Source organism: Sus scrofa, chromosome 4 (genome assembly GCF_054392235.1).
Source record: "Sus scrofa isolate SSC_HxYL_T2T_F1_AM1 chromosome 4, Sscrofa_HxYL_maternal_Yorkshire_Landrace_v2.0, whole genome shotgun sequence".
NCBI lineage: Eukaryota > Metazoa > Chordata > Mammalia > Artiodactyla > Suidae > Sus > Sus scrofa.
Window position 1 is genome coordinate 349,253 of NC_139386.1, and position 17,896 is coordinate 367,148.

Consider the following 17,896-nt stretch of genomic DNA (forward strand, 5'->3'; position numbering starts at 1 on the left):
CGCGCGAGGCCACGGAGTGAGCTCCGCGCCGCCGCCGGAACCCAAAGCCCGAGGTCGCAGCCTCCGGGGGATGTACGTTCGCGCAGCACCGCCCGCGCCTGACCCTCTGGCCGCTTCCGGCGAAGGAGGAGGATGTGGGCGACACGAGGGGCCCTGCAGGCCTGGACCGTTGGCTGGGCACGGTCCTCGGGGTCCCGGGCGTACGGCGGGGGCCAGGGAGTCTCCTACACGCAGGGTCAGAGCCCAGAGCCGCGGACTCGCGAGTACTTTTACTACGTGGACCACCAGGGCCAGGTGGGCTGGGCAGGGGACTGAGGGGGGCTGTGACAGGGGCGGCGCCGGGTGCTGGGCGCCTGCGGAGGCGCGGCTGAGGGGCAGGGTCTCTAAAGCAGGTGAACAGACCGCCGAGCTGGGGCGGCGCGCTGAAATGACCGGGGCTCCCGGCTCCAGAGGGCTTGGCCAAGAGGCCAGCCTCCCGCAGGTGGCCGCGCCAGCGCTCTGCAGCCCCAGGTCCCGCAGCCCCAGCCGCGCCCCCCGGCCTGCTTTGGAAGCCCTGGTGGGGGCATCCACCACACACGGGAGGAAGCAAGTCATATAGCCTCCGCAGAGGAGGGGGCCCATCTCATTAGACACGTGAAAGGAGGAAGAAGCGCGGGAAAGGCACGCCAGCCTAGAGAAACCGCATGAGAAAGCAAGGCCAGGGTAGATGTGGGGAGGTCGGTAGGGTCTCCAGGTTTGCCTTCCACGTGCCTCCCTGCACACCGTGTGCACAGCCATCAAGGAAAGCGGACACAGGCCCGACCTCAGGTCCTTTCGCCCCCCCCCGGGGGGCAGCTCTGTCCGGCTTCCACCTAGGGCTCAAAGGCCATGGCCTGCTCCTCTGTCTGCAGCTTTTCCTGGATGACTCCAAAATGAAGAACTTCATCACCTGCTTCAAAGGTAGTGATGCGTCCTCCTCCCCTACCTTCCCTCTCCCTTCCGGGAAAGCCCTGAAGGGCCCTGCTGACCAACCTGCCGGCAGGTCTGCCCGCTGCAGGGGACTGGCCGCCCTGTGCTCTAAAGCCCCTGTCTAGAGTGAGGCCTGGCTGGCCTTCCCACAGCCGGCCCCAGCCCTTGGTGTGACCCAGGGCGAGCCGCTTGCCTGGGGCAGTAGGGTCCTGGAGGCTCTGGGCCGGACATGCTGAGCAGTCACGCTCTTTGACCCTCCTCCCCAGACCCACAGTTCCTGGTCTTCTTCTTCTCTCGCCTAAGACCCAACCGCAGCGGCCGCTACGAGACCTCCTTCCCCTTCCTCTCGCCCTGCGGCAGGGAGCGCAACTTCCTACGCTGCGAGGACCGGCCCGTGGTCTTCACGCACCTGCTGGCGGCGGGCCCCGAGCCCCCGCGCCTCTCCTACTGTGGCGGCGGCGAGGCCTTGACCGTACCCTTCGAGCCAGCGCGCCTGCTACCCCTAGCCGCTAACGGGCGCCTCTACCACCCAGCGCCGGAGCGCGCGGGCGGCGTGGGTCTGGTGCGATCAGCCCTAGCCTTCGAGCTCAGCGCCTGCTTCGAGTACGCGCCTGGCGCGCCGGAGCTGCCCTCGCACGTGCGCTGGCAGGGCTGCCGTTTCGCCCTCACTATGGACCTGGCCCCACTGCTGCCTGCCGCCCCGCCGCGCTGAGCTGCTGGCTGCCTGCCCCCCGGCCCCCGGCCCCCGGCCCCCGGCCCCCGGCCCCCGGCCCCCCAGCGGCCCCCAGCGCCCCCGCACCCCCCGGGCCGCGTCGCTGCGCAAGCGCCACCCGGAGAGCGCGCCGGCTGAGTACGCGTGCGCGGCGGAGGTGCTCCGCGGCCCCGCCCCACCCGGCGCTGTCCGAGGTGCTGCCGCGGCCCGAGCCCCAACGCGGGGAGGGCCGGGGTCACCCGCGCTCTGCTCCCTCCCCTCATCCCCGGCCTGGGGCGTCCTCGGCGTCCTCTGGTTCGGCCCGCGCTCGCGACAGCAGACCTGGGCGGCGGGCGGGAAGCGCGGGGGCTCCAGCGCGTGAGCGCGAGCGGCGCCCGCCCCTCCCCCGCCCGGCGCTGCTCGGTGGGCCGGGGTTCGGCGGGGGAGCCAAGCCGCGAGAGCGTCAGGTGAGGGGGCGCCCGACTCAAGGTCAGCGGGCGTGGGGGCGGGATCAGGGGCCGTCCCGGCTCTGTCCCCGCCGCTCACCGAGAAGGGCGTGTGACCTGGCGGAGACCACGCCCTGTCCTGAACCGGCCCGGACAGACCGCGCTGCTGGGGATGCAGGGGACATCTTGGGAGAGCCAGGGACCCGGCTCAGGCCTCGCATTGCGCCCGAGGGCGTTGTGGGGCTTCCTCCCTTAACGCCCCCCCCCCCCCGCCCCCGCACAGATGGGTCCCTTGGAGGCAGTGGCAGGCGTCCGGTGTGTGACGCTCCACCCCTGCCTGGGCAGATTAGGGGGTTGTCCTCTGGGTAAAAGGATTTCTGGGCTGGCCTCCCCTGCTTTTCCTGCTTGGGTCCTCAACCCTGCCCAGGCCAGCCCATCTACACGAATCAGCACCTAGCCGGTGTCCGGTTGAACAGCAGTCCCCTGAGTCATGAGGAGGCCAAGAATCTTCCCTATTTGCAAGGCCTTGCCCCTGGAAGCCTGGTGGGGGCCCTTTTGCTCAAGAAGATGGATCCCAGGGGCTCAGAGAATGCCCCCAACTTCTTGGGGTTCACACATTCTGAGACATCTGGGAAGTGCCTCTGCCTGGGCCAAAACTGTTCCATTAAAACTTTTGCTGTGCCTACTTCTCTCTAGTGATTTTAAATTCGAGTTAGCATTTAGAGCAAGATTTAAACACCACCAAGCCCAGTTGGCGCCTTCTCACATGACTCACTCTCCCTAACAGGGAGACTGGGTGGACAGGCAGGTGTCCAGAGCAAGGACCATCTGAGGTGGGCCATGAGGCTAGGTGATGACACACCCTCAGCCCCATCATCCCTGTCTCCAGACTGGCTGGCTTCTCAGTGCAGGCCCCACCTTTAACACGGGTCACCTTGTACCCAGAACTAGCCTTCTCTCCACGCTCACAGCTGCTTGTGTATAAACCTCAACACACCACACATTCCTTCCTAGTCCAGGTGGTCACTGCTTCCAGAGCCTACCTGGGAAACTATGCTAGAAAACCAGCTGGTGGCCCAAGGTCCTTTTACACCCCAGCCATTCCAGGGCCCTGCTTACCCCAGAGATAGATGCACTGTCTGGGGACCAGCACGGAGAACACAGGCCCACAGCTTCTGAACTGGCTTTCCTATTGTTTGTCTCATCCCCCAATTCTCTAATAAGTTTCCCAGAAAAATGCCCTAGTTCTAGCTAGGCTGTTCTGCCCACTCCTGCCCCCACGAGGGCAGGGCAGAGGCTGGACAAAGCTGTGCCTTCATTTTCCTGTGGCTACCAGCTCCGAGACCAGTTGTGCCTGTGTGCTCCAAGTCATAACAGGTCAATCCCAGGTCTGGGGGACACAGTATGAGTTCTAGGGATAAGAATGACTAAACACTGGGTCAAGGTCAGGTGAGGACAGGGATAGACAATATCAGCATGGAGTTTTGAGCCTTGTCCGGGGGGCGGGGGGCAAAAAAAGGACCTCTACTCTGGGCTCTGTGCCCTAAGAGGCTTCATGCCAGTCCCCAGAGTGAGGAGTCCACTCAGTGGACACGGGGATGTGTCTGCTCAGAGCCTGCTCTTCCCCTTCTAGCCCTTGCTTTGGTAACTGACCCTCAACTTCACCCACGTGTTTGCAAGCCCATACCTTGCACCAGCTTCTTGCACCCTAGAGCCAAGGAGTGTCTGGTTTGGGCATAGAGGGCATCGTGTGGTCCAGACGTCCACGCGCACGAGCAGGAAACCCCTCAGTGCCAGGCAGAGATGGAATGGGGGGAGAGGAGGGTTGGAGCGGGGAGGCAGACCCTCCTCCTGTGGGCTGTGGCCAGACTGAGGACATAAGAAACTCTAAACTGGGATCTGATGCCCCAGGTCTTTATGACTTTTTATGTAGGAAGGCAATGAACGTTTTTTCCATTTCTGGCACTGATTTAAAACTTTTCGAAAAGACACAGTGTGTGCCTCCAACCATGCTTTTCACTGCTCTCGAATGTTAGGGACAGGCCCGCCAACTTGTGTTTCAGGAGGTGCATCCCATCCGGGGCCAGACTGTAGGGAGGCTGCTGAGAAGGCTGCAGCTTCGTGGCCCGCGGCCAGTTCCGCGGGAGATGGACTCAGGAGCGCCCGCACTGCTGCTGCTGTCGCTACTCTGTCTCCCGCGCTGCGCTGTCGGCTGCCCCGCCGCCTGCCGCTGCTACAGCGCCACGGTGGAGTGCGGCGCCCTGCGGCTGCGCGTGATCCCGCCTGGAATACCGCCTGGGACACAGGTGGGCACCTTGTGGGTTGCCGGGCTGCGGGCCTCAAGTGCCAGTGACGTGGAGGGACGGGTGTGCGAGCCTTCCCGGTGGATAAATGGGGCGCCCTAGGGAAGAGGAAGACTTGCTCAGCGGGGCAAATGCCCTCCCTTCCTGGGCACAGACCCTGTTCCTGCAGGACAACAGCATTGCGCGCCTGGAGCCAGGCGTCTTAGCGCCCCTCGCCTCCCTGCGCCGTCTCTACTTGCACAACAACAGCCTGCGCGCCCTGGAGCCGGGCGCCTTCCGAGCGCAGTCGCGCCTGCTGGAGCTGGCGCTCACAGGCAACCGGCTGCGGGGCTTGCGCGTCGGCGCCTTCTCCGGCCTGGCCCAGCTGCGTGTACTCTACCTGGCCGGTAACCAGCTGGTCCAGCTGCTGGACTTCACCTTTCTACACCTGCAGGTGAGGAGGCGGGGCGGGGGTGGGGTGGGGGCCGGAGAGCAGTGGGCAAGGGCAGAAGTCCTCCTGCACTGCCACCTGCCTTCCTGGGCAGAAGAGGAGAAAAGCATGGCACTCTAGCCTGGTAAGAAGGGGACCTATCCCCCAGGGCCCATTTCCCTGATAATCTACTGTCCCTGCTTCAGCGACTGCAGGAGCTGCACCTGCAGGAAAACAGCATTGAGTTGCTGGAGGACCAGGCCCTGGCTGGGCTCTCCTCGCTGGCACTGCTGGACCTCAGCAGGAACCAGCTGGGCACCATCAGCCGGGAGGCCCTGCAGCCCCTGGCCAGCCTGCAGGTCCTGCGCCTTACAGGTAAGCTCTTTCTAGGGGCAAAGCCATCTTCTTTGTCCACAGCGGAGGCAGTAGAGAGCAGGCCCCGCTGTGGAGGGACCTCTAATGGCAGCGCCCGGGAGGACCACACCATCACTCATAGCCCTGAGAGAAGGCTGCTAAAAATAGGGGTGCTGGTAGGGTCACCGTTTGGAGACCCTGCCTAAGGAAGACTGAAAAACTACTAAAGTCCCTAAACAGACTGGACAGAGCTGAGCGGCTTCCACACTTTGGGGCCAGAAGGCAGGCAGGCAAAAATTGGAAAAACAGCCCAGGACTGGGGACACTTCCCGGAGACAGCACATGAAGACTAGGCTAACAAACTCCTGCAAGGTAGCGCTGGTGGGATGTCCATGTGGACAGAGGAGTTTCCCCCCAATAAAGCTACCTGTAGCAGGGAGAGACATCAGAGGAGCTGGGGGACGGGGACACAACACATTCTAAGGAGTTTGGGGTCAGAGAAGGAGTGGCAGGGGTCCCCCATTCTGGGAGGAAAGAAAGGGACTCCTGCTCTGGCCAGCAACCCTAACCACACAGGATGTGTTCTGGAACCACTCCTTAACTTCCTGCCCACCGCTGCTCTGCCCGCAGAGAACCCATGGCGCTGTGACTGTGCCCTGCACTGGCTAGGAGCCTGGATCAAAGAAGGGGGGCAGCGGCTGCTCAGCTTCAGGGACAAGAAGATCACATGTGCAGAGCCCCCCCGCCTGGCACTTCAGAATCTCCTGGACGTGTCTGGCAGCAGCCTCATCTGCATCCCACCCTCTGTGCATGTGGAGCCGCTGGAGGTGACAGCCAACCTGGGTGAGGACCTGCGGGTTGCCTGCCAGGCTTCCGGCTACCCCCAGCCCCTGGTGACCTGGAGAAAGGTGGCCCAGCCTCGTGGGGGGCCGCTGCGGGCCCAGGCCCAACCAGAAGGTGGGGTGCCGGGCCCAGGTGGGCTCGGGGCCTCCGACACCGGCAGCGGCATGCTCTTCCTCACCAACATCACCCTCGCCCATGCCGGCAAGTACGAGTGCGAGGCCTCCAACGCCGGCGGCGCCGCCCGCGTGCCCTTCCAGCTCCTGGTCAACTTGTCCCGCCAGCAGCAGCTGGCGCCCGCGCCGCCCCCGGTTGCCGGCCCCGTCAGCCACGAGCCCCTGCCCGAGGCGGGCAGCATGGCCTTCCGCGCCCTGGGCCTGGCCACGCAGACCGCCATCGCGGCGGCCATCGCGCTGCTGGCGCTCACGGCGCTGCTGCTGGCGACCATGATCTGCCGCAGGCGGCGCCGGCGCAAAAAGGCGCCGGGCCCTCCGGGGGAGGGCGCGCTCTTCGTCAACGACTACTCGGACGGGCCCTGCACCTTCGCGCAGCTCGAGGAGTTCCGCGACGAGCGGGGCCACGAGATGTTCGTCATCGACCGCTCTAAGCCGCTCTTCGCCGAAGGCCCGGCGGAGGCGGGCGAAGGGACGGCAGCCGGGCCCGCGCAGGGGCTCCCGCTGCAGCCTCCAGCCGCCTACGAGATCCACTGCTGAGGGGCGGGCCGCGCGCCGATGACGTCGGGGCCGCGGATTGGCCGGCGCGACTCGCTCCGCGCATGCTCCCGCGCGGTCAGTAAAGGGTGGAAGCTGCGTGCGCACTGTGCTGCGAGCCGTGTGTGTGTGGGGGGGGGGGCGCGTGGGGCGCGGGGCGCGGGGCTCAAGCACCTGGGCAGGCAAGCTCCGCGGACGGACGGAGTCCTGGGGTGCGAGCCGAGGGCGGCCGAGGTAGCTCCCAACAGCCCCACAGAGGCCCTCCCTCCGGAACAGACCCCTCCCCAAAACATCCGACCTACAGCTCGGTACGTCCACCTCCGGCCCCGCCTCCTGCTGGAAGAGCCTGGACCTCGGCGAGGTGGAAGGTGCGACAGACTGTGCAGAAGCCTAGGGATGGGAAGAGGCAACAGACCGGAAGACGTTACCCGACAGCCAGGCTAGGAGTGACAGACAGCAGAGCAGAAGACAAGTCACTTGGACCAATTAGGACAGAAAAAATAGCCACAGATTTAAGTTCTAAACACACTGCACGTTTGTACCTTAATGACACCCCCTGGCCCCAAAACCCAGCCAACAGGCGGCCTCCTGGGTATCAGGGCAGTGAGAACAATAAGCGGCCCCAGAGAGCGTGGGGGCCCAGCCCTCGTTGAAGCAAGCCCCTGCCCCACTTCAGCCCCCCAGAGCAGTCTGCTCTTGGGATGGCCCAGAGGAAAACATCCTCTCTCAGGTCACAGACCCCAGGATCATTCCAAGGAGAGAACCAGGACACCAAAGGGCAGCCAAGAGCAGCCAAACCAAGCAGGGCCTTGCAGGCCTGGAATCCAGCCCCGGGCCCACAGATATTCAGCCCGTTGGGGGAGCAGGAGCAGGACAAACTGTGCAGGGTGCTGCAGAAAGCATGGGAGGCTTGAGGTGCTCCCGGGAGCAAAGAAATCAGACTGTGCCTTTTTGTCAGGCTTCCAGCAGAGGCCCAGTGAAGGCTTTGCCTACCCAAGGGGCAACGGGCCTCCAGCAGCCCTGGACCCCAGGACAGCCTCTCACCCAGAGCCTGGAGGTCACAGGCTAAAGTAGTCTGCAGCCAGGCGCCCATAGATGTCTGTAGTCCACAGCACATGGGCACGGCCTGAGGCCAGCAGCAGCTGATGCAACTCGGCCTCCACGCGGGCAAACTTCTCCTCGTTGATGGAGGCTTCCAGCAGGACAGAAGCAGGTGGCGGCCAGGGCAGGCCTTCGTAGCAGTCCACAGGGAAAGGGTGCACCACTGTGCGCAGCTCAGCCTGCGCCACCGAGTCCCGCAGGAGCTCCTTGAGGCCTGCCATGGACAGCGGGTTGCCATAAAGGCCGAGGTAGCGGAGGTTGGTGCAACGAGTCAGCACAGGGAGTGTGGCCAGCAGCTGGGTATCAGCAAGCTGGCACTCGGTTAGTTCAAGGTGCAGTAGCGTGGCTGCTGCTGCCTGTAGCAGACCCTGAAAGGGTTCCAGCTGGCTGCCGGATAAATCGTTGCCACTCAGGTCCAACTTCTTGAGGTGGACAGCATGTGGGCTTCGTGCCAGGAAACGCAGGTCTTCAGGCAGCAGGGCACAGAAGGCCAGCTCCAGGCTCTCCAGAGGGCTCTGCAAAGTGCTGCAGGGGGCACAAGTGGTCACATACAGGCAGGGCCAGGGGAGGGGCAGGGCAAGAGCAGGGCCCACTCACCTGAGCAACTGGTCCAGCCGCCCCGAGAGGAGAGAGGAGCCCATGCTGAGTTCCCGGAGACAGGTGAAGCGACCCATCTGGGCCAGAAAGTAGCGGAAGTTGTCCTCGCCGTCCACAGACGGCTGCCTCGAGTCCCCGTGCACATAGTGCAGCCGCAAGCTAGCCAGGTGCTGGAAGCGGGCCACGTGTGGGATGATGACGGAAAGGCCGCGCAGGCCCAAGTTGTTGAAGCGCAGGTCTACACGGCGCAGGCAGCCCGCATCCAGAAGCTGCAGCAGGGCCACAGTATTGCGCATGGGCAGGTCCTCAGCCCGCAGGTCCCGGCAGCAGAGTCGCAGTGGGCTGCCTACGCTGCTGCGGAGAGCCTCCCGCAGGAACGCATAAGAGGCCCGGTTCACCCGCAGGTCCACACGCACCTCCACGGGAACCGGGGCCAGCCCAGGCTCTGCAGTCCTGCCCTGCTGCTGTGCGATGCACGTGCGGGCCACAGCTGCCGTGCAGTCCCACATGCTCATTGTGCCAGGGTCCTGCTCCACGCCGTCGTCCAGGAGGCCCGTCATGTCCAGCACACGCAGTGCGTGCTTCCTGGGAGCAGTGGTGGGCTGAAGGAGGAGATGAGAGGACAGAGCCCACACCCACTCCCAGCCACCTTGGGACAGGAGCAACATGCCTGTTCCTGCACTGAGCTTTTACACCAGCCTGGAACCTCTCAGGGGACCCTCTTTACACCCCCCAGGCTTGAGGGCCCCTCCAGTGAGCCCATACCTGCAGAGGGGCTGTGTGCCAGCCTCCGTCTCCGGGGTGTGGAGCCGGGCAGTCAGCCCCAGGATCACGGCCTGCATGCTCTCTGTGCTAGGTCGCTCCTGCAGCAAGGCCCGGCTGCAGTGGGCACACTCCTGCAGCAGCTGCTGGAAGCTGAGCAGCGGGAAGGGCCACGTGTGCACCAGCTCGCGCAGCACGATGGTCTTCTTGTCCATGAAGGCCACTTTGAACAGCAAGGGAAAGAGCTCTCTCGGCAGCAGGGGCAGGGCCTGGCAGGCAGCTGACTGGCACTGGAGCACCTGCCGTGTGCTCAGGAACACAAGGGTGTGCATGGCGATGGGCCAGGCAGCAGGCCACCTGCAGGGAAGGGTCCTTCAGCTGTGGGGTGGGGGGGGACAATAGACCCCAGATCACCGCCCCCTCCATGCACCAGCTCTGGGAAAGCTCAGCATGGTGCTTGGCAGAGGGTGGAGAACCACGGCACCAAAGATCAAGGGCTATGTGCCTTGCAAGAGGCTGAGCAGAGTGGAGAGGAGAACAAGGCCATGCCTGGTCCCTGCCCTCCAGAAGCATGGGGGCCACCTAGAGAAACAAAGCCATCAAGCATACGAAATACATAACCAGCACGCTACCAAAGACGCCCAGCTCGCCTGGGTGTGTTTTTGATGGCTGTGGCTCTGCAGCCCCGCCCCGCCTCTGTATTTCAAGCCTCTCCAATCACAAAGCCATATCTTCCCTTCCTGAAAAGTAGGAAAAATCTAAGGCCCCTCTCCCTACACACAAGTACTAGACGGATGGGAGAATCCCAGGGGGCTGGAAGGTGCATCACAGGGCCCTCCCCCAGCCTCCTCGGAAGCCCTTGCAGGCCACCCTTAGATTCTGTGCTGCACCGCAAAGAGGAGTTGCCTGTACAGTCGCAACTTAATAAACACCAAGGCAGGCAGAAAGGACCAGGATCCAGGGAACTTTGAGTTCAGAGGGCCTGAGTAACCCAAGCCCTTGACATGAGCCTCACTTCTAGTGGTATCTCTCGGGAGCATCATGAGGCACGGAGACCCCTGCAAATTTACGGAAGCAAGAAGGAGGTTGTTGCCACCTGTCTAAACACCTCTCTCAGCCCTGGAAAACCCTGTTGAGAGACCAATTCTCAAACCAGTGGGATTCAAAGGCCCCAGACCCAGGCCTTTGCTCAGATGGGCGGAGGCCAGAAGGACACGCAAGCTTCCGGGGAGCAAAGAGGAGATGCCTGAGGCCACAGTAAACCTGGGCGTCAGCTCTGCTGCTGACTTCAGCAGCAGCAACAGTTAGCCCGCTTAACTGGAACCTCTCAGGGGACCCTCTTTTCACCCGCCAGGGGAACCTCTTAGGGCCTCTTTACTGTGCGTCAGGCACCTCACCCTCACAACTGCCTCCGGGTCATCTCCCTGGAAACAGATGACAAAACTAAGACCTAGGCATTCCCCACAAAGGTCACAGCCTGGGTGATGAGCTCGGGAAGGGTGGCAGCCTAGCCCCAGAGCCCCTCTCTTGCGGACCTCACACACAAGTCCTTAGGGCACTGGTTCCTGAGGAGCCCGGGACGTCAACCCTCTGCCAGGCTCCGCCTGTGGACAAATCTCGCGAGGACGAGTCATACCTCGCAGCGACGGGACAGACCAACCAAGCACCTGTCACGAGAGGAAACGAAAGCAGCCAGTATGGTCACCGTGGGAGGAGCTTCTCTGCGGTGGCCGCCGCCCCCTCCCGCGGGCCCGCGGCTCAGGCGTTTCCCCGAGGACGCCCCCGCTCGGCTCCTCCAAGCCTCGAGCCATGGGAGGCCCTCGATCCGACGCCCTCCGCCTCCTGCGCCGGGTCTTACCCCTTGAAGCCTGTGCGTTGCCCCCCGAGACCCGAGACCGCTTAGCCCGGCGCCGGGCTCCGGGTTCTCTCCACTCCGCAGCCGCAATGCCCGGGCTCCTGCCTGCGCCTCCCGGACGGCACCGGCCCGGCTACCCGCGCCCGCCTAGTGCGGCCAGGAAGAGCCAGGACGCACACCGCCCCGCCCCGTCCCCGGCCGGTGGCCAACGCTCACTAGCCTCGCAGCCGCCACCACCGCGGACGGCCCCGCCTCGCCGTACGTCGCCCCCAGCCCAGCGCCGCCGCGCGCCGCGATGATGTATTTGCCCGCCCATTGGCTGCCGCACCAGAGCTCCGCGGATAGGCTGCACCGGCCCGGCGGCCGCCGCGCCGCCCCGCCTCCGACCCCGCCGAGCGCCCCCATTGGCTGGCGGCCGGCGTCGCCCTCCCGGCGGGAGATTCGCTGGGCGCGGCAAGCGGGGCTGCCATGGAGCGGCTGCGGGATATACGCGAGCGTCTGCAGGCCTGGGAGCGCGCGTTTCGGCGGCAGCGCGGGCGGCGGCCGGGCCAGGTGCGGGCTACCCATGGGCGGGGAGCTGAGGGTGCCGCCTCAGACTAACGCGCTCCCTTTACAGGAGGACGTGGAGGCGGCGCCAGAGGAGACCCGCGGTGAGCGCGCGGGCGCGGGGCGGAGGGAGCCCTGGGGACGCGGGCGGGGGGCTGGTGGGTGAACGAGCGGCCCGCACCCCCGCCGGAGTCTTGACTCCTGAACACCGACTCCCCTGACCCCGCTCTCAGCGCTCTACCGGGAGTACCGCGCTCTGAAGGAGACCCTGGGCCAGGCCGGCGACGTCAGGCCTAACAGCTTGGGGCGTTCGCTTTCCGCGGCGGCCGAAGAGGTACCCGGGCTGGACATCTGAACCTCTCGTTCAGCTCCCTGTACGCCGGTGCCACGAGGAGCCGTGGCCCAGGACACAGAACTTGGGGGGAGGATGGAGAGGGTGGAGCAAGGCCTGCCCTGCCCCCCCCAGGTCTCAGGGCGCGGGTGTGCGGGAGGTGGCTGGAGACACCTCTGGCCCCACGCCGGTTTTTCCGTAGTTTAGGTCAGTACTGTCTCATCCTGCAGACGCTGGAGCCCAGCTGCTGGGGGCCCCACCTGAATCGGGCTGCGACCCAGACTCCCCATTCTACCTCAAGGCTGATCCCTCAGGGATCTGTGCAGGACTATGGGAAGAGGCTTAAGGCCAACCTAAAGGACAGCCTGCAGGTGAGGAGTGAGGGTTGGGCAGGAAAAAATTTTTTGAGTTAAAAAAAGGGGGGGAGGTTGGGCAGGCAGTACATCGAACCTATCTCCAGAGCTGCTTGTTGCCCCAGGGCAGATCACCAGGTACCCGTCCTTGTGAACTCCTCCACACAAGCTCATCAGCTTGCACATGCACACACACAACTCCAGCGTTAACCAGGGCACCACTCCTCGGAAGAGTTCAGGGCAGCCTTTTCTCAGCTTCCTTTCTTCACCTGTCAGTCTTGTTCTCACCCAAGTGTTACGGTGGAGACTCCAGCAGGTTTCAGGCTTCGGCAGCCCAAGGGCCTGAGCTCCTGCTTGCCTGTCTCCCTCCCAGACCGGGCCAGCCCTGGGCCGAGTACCTCGGCTTGAACGAACACCCTTCTCCAAGAAGTCCTCCCCAGGGTCTCCAGGCACAGCGGCTGCCCTCATTTCTCCAGAAGAAGTCGGCAAGGTGCCCTCCCAGCTTCCCAGGACCCAGCTGAGGTCAGGCCGGCTCCAGGAGCTGAGGGCATCCCTAAGCTTGCGGCTGAGCTCCCTAGACCCTGGCTGGCTGCAGCGGTGTCACAGTGGAACCCCAGATTTTCCGGGGGTCCCCAGGGCCCGCGGGCCTGGCGGGGATGCAGAGGAGTCACAGCTGACTTCAGGTGTCCCGTGTGTACTCAGTCCCAGCATTGGCCCCAAGGTACCTTTACTAAGCCCAGAGGCTCCAGCGCCACAAGCAGCTGGTGTCAGTGCAGGCAGTCCCCAGCCTGGTAACAGTCAAGGCAAGAAGCGGAGACTGAGTTGGGAGCTGCAGGGGAGCCCTGCACAGCCCCAGCAGGATGGTAACCAAGGAGGACCCCCACCTGAGGGCGCTGCAGCTGCAGGGCACACAGAAGATTGTCTAGAGGAGCCTGTGCGGGCACAGCCCCTCAGCAACCCCACCACCTCCAGGTATCCCTGCTCTGGCCCCAAGCGGGGTTGCCTTCCGTTAAGTCAAGGCGAGTGGGCATCGCGCACAGCCCACCTGTGCATCTCTTCTAGACCCGCCATCCAGGACAGGGGGAACTATGTGCGGCTCAACATGAAGCAGAAGCGTTATGTGCGGGGCCTGGCCCCACGTAGCAGGCTCCTCCGCAGGCAGGTAAGGAGGTGGTGCCAGGTGTTCCCTCTTACTCATCCTACTTCTCGGTTTGTGACTCTCTTGTGTCCCTGCCAGGTGTGGAAGCAGAAGTGGCAGAAGAAAGGAGAGTCTTTTGGGGGTGGTCAACCCAGGGCCACAGCCAAGGATTCCTGCTTCCGGTGTGGGCAGCTCGGTCACTGGGCATCCCAGTGCCCTCAACCAGGTGAGGCCTCTGCCTTGGGTGGTTGCTTGAGCCCACACTGCTTGGAAGGGGAGGCAGTTCTGTCTCCAGCAAAAAGCCCTACTAACTCCCTACCTCTGGTCCAGAGCCTGCCCCTCAGAAGGAGGGTGGCAAGGATGAGGATGACACAGGGACTCTGCCCATGTTAGAGGAAGTACCCCAGAGAACGGGCACCACCTGCTGCCAACTTCCTGGTGCGTGAAGGAGCGGACAAGAGGTTGGAGCAAGTGGCCTCCTTTCCGGGATGAGCCCAGACCAGCCTGGAGCTTTTGTGCTACCCTGTCCTGTCTGCTCTTGGCAGGTGAGGAAGACACAGAGCCTGCAGGGCCTGAGCTGTCAGTGCCCATGCAGTCATCTATGCCCAGGGCGCCCTGTCCACCACCTCCTCCCGTGCCCCCACTCTACCCGCTGGGACCGTCAGGGCAGGTGGCAGGTGAGTAGCCACCTACCATCCCAGTGCCTTTACTGAGGAGGTGGGGGCGTCTCGGGGCCATACCGCCTGACACCTGTGCCTGCAGACACCCCAGCCGAGGTGTTCCAGGCCCTGGAGCAGCTGGGGCACCAAGCCTTCAACCCTGGACAGGAGCACGTGGTCATGCGGATCCTGTCTGGTCAGTTTGGTTGGCAGGGGGCTGTGGTGGGGCCAAGGCCGGCCACAGGGTGGCACTATTGACCCTCAGAAACATCCAGGTATGTCAACACTGCTGGTGCTGCCCACAGGGGGTGGCAAGTCTCTGTGCTACCAGCTCCCTGCGCTGCTCTACTCCCGGAGAAGCCCTTGCCTCACGTTGGTCATCTCTCCCCTCATGTCACTCATGGATGACCAGGTGGGTGGACAGGGCCCCTGGGCACATGCAGAAGGTGAGAATGGGTAGCCACCGCTCCGTCAACCTACTTGGGCTGTTGGTTCTTGCTCTGCCCCACCCAGCGCTGCAGAGAGCCTGGCTGTTCACAGCCCCAGGCCCCCCAACAGGAGGAACGGCACTGGGGGAATGACACCCCCCCCCCCACTACCTGTCTATTCCTGGTGCTCCTGCATCAGGCCCGCAGGTGGCTCTGAACCCTGAGTCGTGGGACCCAGGATCTAGGTTTCTTCTCCTCAGAGGGCCCGAAGTTGAGAGAGCAGTGGTTGGCAGGCCAAACCATCCTAAGAGTTGTGTGGGGAAGGGCCAGGGTGGGTGGCATCATGCTCCTGTATCTGCAGGTGTCTGGCCTGCCCCCAGGCCTGAAGGCGGCCTGCATCCACTCAGGGATGTCGAAGAAGCAGCGGAACTCTGCCCTGCAGAAGGTAAGGGGGCCTAAGGGCCAGATGGGCAGAGGGAGCAGTCCCCTGGAGGCCCTGTGCAGTTGTCCTGACCTTGCCACCCTCAGGCTCGATCAGCCCAGGTACAAGTGCTGATGCTGTCGCCAGAGGCGCTGGCTGGGGCAGGAGCAGCGGGGCTTGCCTTCCTCACCCAGCTGCCCCCGGTTGCTTTCGCCTGCATCGATGAGGCCCACTGCCTCTCTCAGTGGTCTCACAACTTCCGGCCCTGCTACCTGCGAGTCTGCAAGGTAAGCCTTGAGGGGACCGGTGAGTGGGCCAGGGAAGGTGGGGTGGTTGTCCTTACCACCCGCCTCCACGCAGGTGTTACGGGAACGCGTGGGTGTCAGCTGCTTCCTGGGTCTCACGGCCACGGCCACGCGCAGCACTGCCCTCGACGTGGCTCAGCACCTGGGTGTGGCTGAAGAGTCTGTCCTCAGGGGGCAAGGCACCATCCCTGCCAACCTGCACCTCTCTGTGTCCATGGACAGGGACCCAGACCAGGTAAGTGGGTACAGGGGCCCAGCCAAGGTCCTGCTGCCTGGCTGCAGAGACAGACCGTGCTCTCTCGCAGGCTCTGGTGACACTGCTGCAGAGTGACCGTTTCTGTGCCCTGGACTCTATCATCATCTACTGCAACAGGCGAGAGGACACCGAGCGTGTCGCTGCCCTGCTGCGCACCTGCTTGCGTGAGACCTGGGCCCTGGGACCCGGAGGTTGGGGTAGCGGGGCAGGGCTGTGCCCCACAAGACCGCTGTAGGCACGCTCCCCACCTGACCATCTGTGCCTCTCCCTGCAGGCTGGGCCCCAGAGGCCGTGGCTGAAGCCTACCATGCAGGCATGTGCAGCCGGGAGAGGCGGCGGGTGCAGCGGGCCTTCATGGAGGGCCGGCTACGGGTGGTGGTGGCCACGGTTGCCTTCGGGATGGGGCTGGACCGGCCAGACGTGCGGGCCGTGCTTCATCTGGGGCTGCCCCCAAGCTTCGAGAGCTACGTGCAGGCTGTGGGCCGGGCTGGGCGCGACGGGCAGCCCGCACACTGCCACCTCTTCCTGAGGCCCCAGGTGAGCATCCACCCGCTGGAGCTGCCCAGCGCCCCCCCCTACTGCAGCCCTTCGTTCACGGTGGCTGCTCTGCTGCAGGCTGAGGACCTGTGGGAGCTGCGCAGACATGTGCACGCCGACGCCATCGACTTCCTCGCCGTGAAGAAGCTGGTGCAGCACGTGTTCCCTGCTTGCGGCCACGCTCAGCAGCCCCTGGTGCCTGAGCCAGGCGAGAGCCAGGAGAGCTCGGCGGCCACAGTCCCCTGGGATGCCGACCACCCCCACGTGGAGCTCACAGCCCGGTGCCCGGGCCACGAGCGGGCACTCCCAGTGCAGCCAATGGTGCAGGCCCTGGATGTGCCCGAGGAGGGTGAGAAACAGGGGCCGTGTGTGGCCGGGGCGTCCCCATGTCCCCACGTCCCCTGAGCCCTGCTCTGCCCCTAGCCATTGAGACCCTGCTCTGCTACCTGGAGCTGCACCCACAGCGCTGGCTGAAGCTGCTGGAACCCACCTATGCCCGCTGCCACCTGCGCTGCCCTGGGGGCCCCACCCAGCTCCAGGCCCTGGCCCGCAGGTGACTACACTTCCCCCTGGGCTGGGGACAGGGACCAAGGACCAGGCTTCCGATCACATGCCCCCTTCCCTGGCTCAGGTGTCCTCCCCTGGCTGCGTGCTTAGCCCAGCAGAGCCCTGAGAACACAGCTTCTGTGGAGTTCGATGTGGTGGAGCTGGCAGACTCCATGGGCTGGGAGCTGGCCCCCGTGCGGCGGGCCCTCCGGCAGCTACAGTGGGACCCGGAGCCCAGGACAGGTGCGCCTGCCCCCCAGCCCTGCTTGCGGTGGGCTTACCTGCCCACCTGCCCATGTCTAACACCCTGTCTGGCAGGTCTGCCTCGGGGCACGGGGGTGCTAGTGGATTTCAAGGTGCTAGCCTTCCACCTGCGCTCCCCCGGGGACCTGACCGCCCAGGAGAAGGATCAGATCTGTGACTTCCTACATGGACGCGTGCAGGCCCGAGAGCGAGAAGCCCTGGCCCGCCTGCACCACACCTACTGGGCTTTTCACAGGTGCTGGAGGAGGTGGGCGGGGCCTGGGCCACCCCACCCACCCCCAGGTGGGCAGACCTAACTAGCCCATGCCACCCCAGCGTGGCCTTCCCCAGCTGTGGGCCGTGCCTGGAGCAGCCCGATGAGGAACGCAGTGGCAGGCTCAAGGCCCTGCTCCGCCGCTACTTTGAGGAAGAGGAAGCAGGTCCAGAGGGCATGGACCAGCAGGGCCCCGAGCCAGGCCAGGCCACGGTGAGTGCCAGGATCTCCAGGGAAGGTCAGGCCGTGGCAGGCATGAGCGTGCGTGCACTGTGCGCACACGGGTACACACTCACTCCCTGCCCTGTGCCGCGGCAAGACTGATGTGTCCCCCACGGGCAGCTCCAGGACTGGGAGGCTCAGATCCGACGGGACATCCGCCACCTGCTGTCCTCGTGGCCTGAGCAGCAGTTCTCAGGCAGGGCTGTAGCCCGCGTCTTCCACGGCATTGGTGAGGACCTGGGAGGCACAGCCTGGAGAAAGGCAGGGGCTGGCAGCCAGAGTCCCCAGGGCCACATCTCTGTCCACCGCAGGGAGTCCCCGCTATCCAGCCCAGGTGTACGGGCGGGACCGGCGCTTCTGGAGAAAATACCTGCACCTGAACTTCCACGCCCTGATGCACCTGGCCACAGAGGAGATCCTGCTGTGGGGCCGCTGAGTGGCCTGCTGGGGGGACCGTGTCAGCACAGCAGAGATGAGGCATCGGCGGCCAGAACACTGTGTAGCCCCTCTGGACAAAGCCTACTGCCGGGGCGCGGGGGCAAGGAGGCCTTAAAGCAGAATAAAAGATGCTCACGTCTTTTTTAGGGACCTTCCTTCCAGTGGGGACAACCCCACAGTCTG

At 64.4% G+C, this 17,896-nt stretch overlaps 4 protein-coding genes across 63 annotated transcripts; 3 read left to right on the forward strand and 1 right to left on the reverse strand.

Annotated features, from left to right (window-relative positions):
* The first annotated feature begins 127 nt into the window (after positions 1-127).
* Positions 128-2,770, forward strand: C4H8orf82 (chromosome 4 C8orf82 homolog). Of its 2 annotated transcripts, none has more exons than XM_021090544.2 (3): positions 128-294; positions 891-939; positions 1,215-2,770. In XM_021090544.2, exons 1-3 carry the CDS (start codon positions 133-135, stop codon positions 1,658-1,660), a joined length of 657 nt encoding a protein of 218 aa, XP_020946203.1. In that variant the 5' UTR covers positions 128-132; the 3' UTR covers positions 1,661-2,770. The 2 variants fall into 2 exon arrangements, with proteins under 2 accessions (XP_020946203.1, XP_084877722.1); XM_085021596.1 differs by having other exon boundaries at positions 1,252-2,770.
* LRRC24 (leucine rich repeat containing 24) lies at positions 1,814-6,808 on the forward strand. Of its 2 annotated transcripts, XM_003125437.4 has the most exons (5): positions 1,814-2,106; positions 4,149-4,391; positions 4,543-4,821; positions 5,004-5,172; positions 5,782-6,808. In XM_003125437.4, the coding sequence occupies exons 2-5, from the start codon at positions 4,233-4,235 to the stop codon at positions 6,702-6,704; spliced, it is 1,530 nt and encodes a 509-aa protein (XP_003125485.1). In that variant the 5' UTR covers positions 1,814-2,106; positions 4,149-4,232; the 3' UTR covers positions 6,705-6,808. The 2 variants fall into 2 exon arrangements, with proteins under 2 accessions (XP_003125485.1, XP_084877666.1); XM_085021540.1 differs by lacking the exon at positions 1,814-2,106 and having other exon boundaries at positions 4,233-4,391; positions 5,728-6,808.
* On the reverse strand, positions 3,984-11,287 carry LRRC14 (leucine rich repeat containing 14). 20 transcript variants are annotated; one of them, XR_001307943.3, is made up of 7 exons: positions 11,020-11,287; positions 10,697-10,828; positions 9,165-9,518; positions 8,400-8,984; positions 7,746-8,327; positions 7,004-7,091; positions 3,984-4,486 (listed from the first exon to the last, which is right to left on the reverse strand). XR_001307943.3 is itself a non-coding variant. In XM_085021549.1 (6 exons), exons 3-5 carry the CDS (start codon positions 9,491-9,493, stop codon positions 7,760-7,762), a joined length of 1,482 nt encoding a protein of 493 aa, XP_084877675.1. In that variant the 5' UTR covers positions 9,494-9,518; positions 10,798-10,828; positions 11,020-11,287; the 3' UTR covers positions 3,984-4,486; positions 7,746-7,759. The 20 variants fall into 20 exon arrangements, 15 of the variants coding, with proteins under 15 accessions (XP_084877675.1, XP_084877672.1, XP_005662858.1 ...); XR_014843260.1 differs by having other exon boundaries at positions 6,533-7,091; XR_014843263.1 differs by having other exon boundaries at positions 8,400-9,001.
* On the forward strand, positions 10,811-17,854 carry RECQL4 (RecQ like helicase 4). 39 transcript variants are annotated; one of them, XM_085021377.1, is made up of 23 exons: positions 10,811-11,274; positions 11,633-11,666; positions 11,796-11,896; positions 12,124-12,264; positions 12,620-13,218; positions 13,309-13,408; positions 13,484-13,610; positions 13,715-13,822; positions 13,930-14,061; positions 14,147-14,239; positions 14,319-14,455; positions 14,833-14,916; positions 15,000-15,179; positions 15,253-15,432; positions 15,503-15,617; positions 15,728-15,990; positions 16,069-16,339; positions 16,414-16,543; positions 16,622-16,779; positions 16,855-17,035; positions 17,116-17,266; positions 17,373-17,504; positions 17,587-17,854. In XM_085021377.1, the coding sequence occupies exons 6-22, from the start codon at positions 13,349-13,351 to the stop codon at positions 17,481-17,483; spliced, it is 2,481 nt and encodes an 826-aa protein (XP_084877503.1). In that variant the 5' UTR covers positions 10,811-11,274; positions 11,633-11,666; positions 11,796-11,896; positions 12,124-12,264; positions 12,620-13,218; positions 13,309-13,348; the 3' UTR covers positions 17,484-17,504; positions 17,587-17,854. The 39 variants fall into 39 exon arrangements, 33 of the variants coding, with proteins under 33 accessions (XP_084877503.1, XP_084877499.1, XP_084877501.1 ...); XM_085021373.1 differs by having other exon boundaries at positions 17,396-17,504; XM_085021375.1 differs by having other exon boundaries at positions 17,402-17,504.
* The last annotated feature ends 42 nt before the right edge of the window (positions 17,855-17,896 follow it).

What these genes read in the sequence shown, in the direction of transcription:
- C4H8orf82 (XM_021090544.2), top strand. Translation starts at nt 133, where the DNA reads ATGTGGGCGACACGAGGGGCCCTGCAGGCCTGGACCGTTGGCTGGGCA. An exon ending in ACGTGGACCACCAGGGCCAG is followed by an intron (nt 295 to 890) that starts GTGGGCTGGGCA and finishes CTCTGTCTGCAG; the next exon opens with CTTTTCCTGGATGACTCCAA. An exon ending in CTTCATCACCTGCTTCAAAG is followed by an intron (nt 940 to 1,214) that starts GTAGTGATGCGT and finishes CCTCCTCCCCAG; the next exon opens with ACCCACAGTTCCTGGTCTTC.
- LRRC24 (XM_085021540.1), top strand. Translation starts at nt 4,233, where the DNA reads ATGGACTCAGGAGCGCCCGCACTGCTGCTGCTGTCGCTACTCTGTCTC. An exon ending in TCACCTTTCTACACCTGCAG is followed by an intron (nt 4,822 to 5,003) that starts GTGAGGAGGCGG and finishes TCCCTGCTTCAG; the next exon opens with CGACTGCAGGAGCTGCACCT. An exon ending in GCAGGTCCTGCGCCTTACAG is followed by an intron (nt 5,173 to 5,727) that starts GTAAGCTCTTTC and finishes CTAACCACACAG; the next exon opens with GATGTGTTCTGGAACCACTC.
- LRRC14 (XM_085021550.1), bottom strand. Translation starts at nt 9,493, where the DNA reads ATGCACACCCTTGTGTTCCTGAGCACACGGCAGGTGCTCCAGTGCCAG. An exon ending in GGCACACAGCCCCTCTGCAG is followed by an intron (nt 8,985 to 9,164) that starts GTATGGGCTCAC and finishes CACTGCTCCCAG; the next exon opens with GAAGCACGCACTGCGTGTGC. An exon ending in CGGCTGGACCAGTTGCTCAG is followed by an intron (nt 8,328 to 8,399) that starts GTGAGTGGGCCC and finishes TGCCCCCTGCAG; the next exon opens with CACTTTGCAGAGCCCTCTGG.
- RECQL4 (XM_013996385.3), top strand. Translation starts at nt 11,485, where the DNA reads ATGGAGCGGCTGCGGGATATACGCGAGCGTCTGCAGGCCTGGGAGCGC. An exon ending in TGTCACTCATGGATGACCAG is followed by an intron (nt 14,456 to 14,832) that starts GTGGGTGGACAG and finishes CTGTATCTGCAG; the next exon opens with GTGTCTGGCCTGCCCCCAGG. An exon ending in ACCTCTTCCTGAGGCCCCAG is followed by an intron (nt 15,991 to 16,068) that starts GTGAGCATCCAC and finishes GCTCTGCTGCAG; the next exon opens with GCTGAGGACCTGTGGGAGCT.